The 6,786-nt window shown below is 43.6% G+C and overlaps 1 protein-coding gene across 1 annotated transcript in view; it reads right to left on the reverse strand.

The window, feature by feature from the left end:
* Positions 1–1,457: 1,457 nt before the first annotated feature.
* Positions 1,458–6,786, reverse strand: part of LOC128691692 (uncharacterized) — a 17,207-nt gene continuing 11,878 nt past the window's right edge. The window contains exons 3-4 of the mRNA XM_070088731.1: positions 4,196–4,458; positions 1,458–3,290 (exon numbers count right to left, since the gene is read on the reverse strand). Coding sequence (XP_069944832.1) covers positions 2,069–3,290; positions 4,196–4,458 — 1,485 coding nt within the window. The 3' untranslated portion in view covers positions 1,458–2,068. The remainder of the gene's footprint in view (positions 3,291–4,195; positions 4,459–6,786) is intronic.

Below are 6,786 nucleotides of genomic sequence, written 5' to 3' on the forward strand. Positions count from 1 at the left end.
GTACCTTACATCTCACTCCCGTACCTTACATCTCACTCCCGTACCTTACATCTCACTCCAGTACCTTACATCTCACTCCAGTACCTTACATCTCACTCCCGTACCTTACATCTCACTCCAGTACCTTACATCTCACTCCAGTACCTTACATCTCACTCCCGTACCTTACATCTCGCTCCCGTACCTTACATCTCACTCCAGTACCTTACATCTCACTCCCGTACCTTACATCTCGCTCCCGTACCTTACATCTCACTCCCGTACCTTACATCTCACTCCCGTACCTTACATCTCGCTCCCGTACCTTACATCTCACTCCCGTACCTTACATCTCACTCCCGTACCTTACATCTCGCTCCCGTACCTTACATCTCACTCCCGTACCTTACATCTCACTCCAGTACCTTACATCTCACTCCAGTACCTTACATCTCACTCCCGTACCTTACATCTCACTCCCGTACCTTACATCTCACTCCAGTACCTTACATCTCACTCCCGTACCTTACATCTCACTCCCGTACCTTACATCTCACTCCCGTACCTTACATCTCGCTCCCGTACCTTACATCTCACTCCCGTACCTTACATCTCACTCCAGTACCTTACATCTCACTCCAGTACCTTACATCTCACTCCCGTACCTTACATCTCACTCCCGTACCTTACATCTCACTCCCGTACCTTACATCTCACTCCAGTACCTTACATCTCACTCCAGTACCTTACATCTCACTCCCGTACCTTACATCTCACTCCAGTACCTTACATCTCACTCCAGTACCTTACATCTCACTCCCGTACCTTACATCTCACTCCAGTACCTTACATCTCACTCCCGTACCTTACATCTCACTCCCGTACCTTACATCTCACTCCAGTACCTTACATCTCACTCCCGTACCTTACATCTCACTCCAGTACCTTACATCTCACTCCAGTACCTTACATCTCGCTCCCGTACCTTACATCTCACTCCAGTACCTTACATCTCACTCCAGTACCTTACATCTCACTCCCGTACCTTACATCTCACTCCAGTACCTTACATCTCACTCCCGTACCTTACATCTCACTCCCGTACCTTACATCTCACTCCAGTACCTTATATCTCACTCCCGTACCTTACATCTCACTCCAGTACCTTACATCTCACTCCAGTACCTTACATCTCGCTCCCGTACCTTACATCTCACTCCCGTACCTTACATCTCACTCCAGTACCTTACATCTCACTCCCGTACCTTACATCTCACTCCAGTACCTTACATCTCACTCCAGTACCTTACATCTCACTCCAGTACCTTACATCTCACTCCAGTACCTTACATCTCACTCCAGTACCTTACATCTCACTCCAGTACCTTACATCTCACTCCAGTACCTTACATCTTACTCCAGTACCTTACATCTCACTCCAGTACCTTACATCTCACTCCAGTACCTTACATCTCACTCCAGTACCTTACATCTCACTCCAGTACCTTACATCTCACTCCAGTACCTTACATCTCACTCCAGTACCTTACATCTCACTCCAGTACCTTACATCTCACTCCAGTACCTTACATCTCACTCCCGTACCTTACATCTCGCTCCTATAAATCTGCAACTCCTCACTTTTACAGCTCCTTCCTTTACCTCTACAACTCGTTCTTGCACTACCTGCACTTCTACATTCGCGTACACATATCAAACATAAAGAATCTTGAGTACATCACTACATCCAACTGGGAGGTGGCCATTTTGTCTACGTTGATGTTGGAGGTGAGAAGTGCTTATAACTGATGAGAAAATACTAGTTATTTAGCAATTGTCATTAGCTGTCATTCCTAAGGAAAAACAGGTAGGTGTCTCACCCCCGTCTGGCAATTTAGAGCCATAGGTGCGTATGGATGAGCGCGGAAGGGAAGGCAGGGAGACCATCTATACAAATCTAGTTCCAAAAAGTCATGAATCTGAAGGTAGAGAAGGCAGGGGTAACCAAAGTAAGGAATTCCTTGCTCGATCACACGGCAATCAAAATATATGTAATTATTATTTGTATCCTTCTTAAAGCATTTGCAACTCAGTAATTCTTGATGGTACCATCGTGAGCTATGTCAGCAATATAATGAGTTAGATATGAAAAAAACATATTGGCGACCTCGTCAGTCATATTATTTATGTAATGGTCCAGAGACAACAACAGCTTTCCTTCAAAGGTTTGGAAGACAATATAGAAAGGAGACCCACATACCTCCATTGCCGTGGACCGAAGAAAACTAGTGATCTCCACGGGCCCATCCCCATATTTACCAGGCAATATTTGCTTCAAATTGCCCATGTTAGTGCATGCCATTTCTGCAGCCATCAAGTTTCTGCATCCCAATCGAGTTAACAAGCAATTAACTTGATGAACAGGAAGGAGTACTACAGAGAGCGGAGAGATGCGAATAGGTGTCTTACTGACACAAAGATTGTGTTGAAGGTCGTCATGCATGCGTCTTGCTAGCTCCCAAAAATTAACTTTACTTTCTGCGTCACTGCTGCAGACGACGTAATCATGTTTGGTTATGGATGCGTGAAAGCCAACAGACTCTTTGTAAACACTTGGGTAGTAGCGACGCATGTTTACAGCGTTACCATAAGTGATTTTCAGTGAGTCTAGGGTTTGTTTTGAATATTTCTGAGCGGTACGTAGAAACGCTAGATAAGCCGCGGCAACGATACTAGAGTGAACACTGACTTTTGCTTCTTTGCAATGACGCAAAAGCTCTTGTGTCGTCTCTGCTGAGAAGTCTTTACGCAACACATTTGTAAGTGCAACTTTTGCTTTTGACTTAGGAAAACTAAGTGTATTACTGAACATGCCAGTTGTTATTTTGTATATTACAGTCGAGAGATATCTAAGACAATAAACACAGTCTCTCATGCCAAACAGTTCATCAGCAATGGCTGGGATGATATGGCGTGTGGGTGTGTTGTGGCTCCGTCCTGTCATAATGGCGTTCAGCACCTCCATAAAATCACGGGAGATGATCATATTGGTAAGACCGTCAATGATGATGTGGTGTAAGGTGAGCACCAGGACGGCCTGGTGACGGTCACCAACTGCCTGTGGCTGGGGAACCAACCTCGCCCTCCACAGTGGTCCCTGAGAAATGTTGTAGGGAGTTCGCATCTGCTGGTAGTACACCGACATGGCGTCGCCCGTGTCAACGCTGAAGTCTACAACAACGTTCTTCATTCGTCGTAACCATGGGCGAAACCAGCGCCAAGCAACGCAGACCTGCAGAACATGTATCTTCCTGCAAAAAGATATAACCAGCATCATAGGTCACAATATGATATATAAGAAATACATAATGTACCAATTAAGTCGAGCCGAGTAGTCTGACGTATTCGGCAATGGTGTTCTGCACTGAATTATTTATTAGTTTTTTATTAACACATCAGCCGCTTCACACCAAAGCAGGGTGACCCGAAAAAGAAAAAAACACTTTCATCTTCATTCAGTCCATCACTGTCTTACCAGAGACGAACCTACACAGCAGTTATAAAACTGCAACATCAACACCCCTCCTTCGGAGCGTAAGCACTGTACTTACCACCTTCAGGGCTCGAGTTCGGCTTGCTGGTTTCCTTAAATCCTTTCATATATGTTACCTTGCTCACACTCCAACAACACGTCAAGACATAAAAATCATTCGTCTCCACTCGCTCCTATCTAGCACGCTCATGCACGCCTGCTGGAAGTTCAAGCCCTTCACACGAAAAACCTCTTTTGCCCCATCCCTTAAACTTTTCAGAGATCGAACCCTATCCTGCCTTCCTTCCACTACAGACTTATATGCTCTTCAAGTCATTCTATTTTGTTCTATCCGCTCTAAATGTCTGAACCACCTCAACAACCCCTCCAGAGCCCTCTGCATAATACTTTTAGTAACCCCCACCTCCTAATTTTCATACTGCGGATTCTCTGCATTATATTCACACCACACATTGACCTCAGACACAACATCTCCACTGCCTCCAGCCTTCTCATTATTGCAACATTCACCACCCATCCTTCACATCAATATAAGAGCATTTGGTATAACTATACTCTCATACATTCCCCTATTTGCATTGAAAAACCTTAAAATTTTGTTCTGTACAGCTATGTTAGACTTAATCGTTTATTTTGTATACTGAACATAAGACTTATACTCACTCAGCTATTACGGAGAGAGCTTGTTTAACGTCCTCAGGTGTGATGGGCTGAGACGAGGAGAGCCACAACACCTGAGCAGTGTTACCAGTGCCTAGAATCAGTAGTGATGCTGCAAACATTTCTATCGTGCTCACTGGTCTCAACCAGCTTCCAGGTTCAGCCATTACCTTCCTGGGCTTAGTCTCCTCCTGCAGGTCACAGGAGTCATCCTGCTGGTGACTTATGGCTCTCCGGTAGATGGTAATAAAGTGGTAGACGACCAACTGTGATCGACGTAGAGATTCGATATATGGAAAGGATAAAATGAAAGCTGGTTGTATTTGTATGTTCTTTCTATCAAAAAAAAGAGTATGCAAGAGAATGAGTATGACATGGTTATTTTTTTTTTTTTTTTTTTTTTTGCAAAATTTACTCTATTGATCAATCATCAGGGAACATGAATAATACGGACTTGACGCACAGTATACTACAGAACCATTTTAAGTCCTTTCATTAAGTAAATCACATCAGATGAGTTTGTTTTTTCAATGAACATATACCGCAACAGAATGTTTTGAGTGCTCCCTCATTTTAGATCCTCCACTCCACTCCACAGAAAGATATCAGCCACCCAGGAAGTAGCGTCGACTTCGGGCCTAATTGTTTTGTAAGATAAAATGGGATTCTGTAAAGTGATTCATTTGACTAAGAAAGTAAAGACCCATTATTGGTAATGATTACCAAAACCTACATATGACTGTGCGTCATTACTTCTCAAACTGGGGTCCACCGTAGAATTTTAGAAGCCATGGCGGGCGGTGAGAATTTAGTTTCTAAGACTTAATTGTGCTTGGTGAGGACGAGGACCACCATTATAGTTGACTTACATTAAACATTAACCACAAATAAAAAAAAAGAGCGAGAAATAAAATGAAAAACATTTAGCATTTAGTTATTCATGGTCTGACTGTGAAAATAAGTTACTGAATGGATTAATTTATAAAGAAAGACGACGATAGATGGGATCCCACCTCACCAGAGAGTCGATAATATCTTAAACCTATTTAACCTACCAGTATTTAAGAAAAAATAACTCAATACTGTATTGTTGAATTATGCCTTCGTAAAGTGAAACGTTAATTAAACCCAAAAAGTCATCAAAACCTTCACTAATTCCGGTCATGCAGCCTAGCTCCCAAACGCACGTACACTGCATTAAGCAAAATTGTCATTTTTTTTTTTTAGTTTTAATAGAACAGCTAAATCAGCAATAAAATTTGTGTATTTTAAGTCACGGGAAAGATGGAGAGACCACTCACACCGAGGTATAACACACAAGTACTGAACACAAAACACACAACCGAGAAGGTGATGAGGCTGTTATGTGAACCACATACCTCAAAACCAAAACAACCGGTCATCTCTCCATGAGTCCTGGGAGAGGGAGCCGAGGCGCTGTGTGTGCCACTAATAACAATATTCAACACATCTATCGAAATAGGGCGACTACCTGAGTCGTGGAAGACAGCAAATGTAATTGTTAAGAAATGAGACACAGGCAGCATTAAACTACAGACCAGTGTCACTGACATGTATAGTATGCAAAGTCATGGAGAAGCTTATCAGGAGAAGAGTGGTTTAGCACCTAGAAGGAAAAGAGCTTATACACGATAACCAGCACGGTTTCAGGAAATGAAAATCCAGCGTCACATACCTACTGGAGTTTTACGACAGGGGAACAGAAGTAAGACAGGAGAGAGAGGGGTGGGTACACTGCATTTTCTTGGACTGTAAGCAGGCTTTTAACACACCTCCACACAAGAGATTAGTACAGAATCTAGAAGAGCAGCCAGAAATAACAGGTAAGGCACTGCAATGGATCGGAGAACACCTGACAGAAAGGAAACAGCGAGTGATGGCACGTGATGAGGTGTCTGAGTGGGCGCCTGTGTCGAACGGGATTCCACAAGGTCAGTCCTAGGACCACTGCTTTTCTGGTATATGTGAATGACGTTACTGAAGGGATAGATTCAGTTGTCTCTGTTTGCAGGCGATGTGAAGCTAATGCGAAGAATTCAAACGGATGAGAATCATGTAGGACTACAAAGAAATCTGGACAGGCTGTAAGCCTGGTCTAGCAACTGGCTCCTGGATTTTAACCCCACAAAGTGCAGTCCTGATGATTGGGGAAGGTCAAAGAAGACCGCAAGCGGAGTACAGGCTAGTGGGCCAAAGGCTACAAACCTCACTCAAGGAAAAGAATCTTGAGGTGAGTATCATAACGAGCACATATCCAGAGACACTTATCAACCAAATAACTGCTGCACTATATGGGCGCCTTGCAAACCTAAGAACAGCGTTTCGATACCTGAGTAAGGAGTCATTCAAGACACTACACTGTGTACATCAGGCCCATATTGGAATATGCTGCACCTGTATGGAACCCACACCTGGTCAAACACGTCAAGAAATTAGAGAAAGTGAAAAAGGTTAGCAGCAAGACTAGTCCCGGAACTGAGAGGCATGTCCTACGAGGAAAAGTTAAGGGAATTCAACCTGACGACACTGGAGAACAGGAGGGATAGGATGGACATGATAACGACGTACAAAAT

Source organism: Cherax quadricarinatus, chromosome 26, assembly GCF_038502225.1.
Source record: "Cherax quadricarinatus isolate ZL_2023a chromosome 26, ASM3850222v1, whole genome shotgun sequence".
NCBI lineage: Eukaryota > Metazoa > Arthropoda > Malacostraca > Decapoda > Parastacidae > Cherax > Cherax quadricarinatus.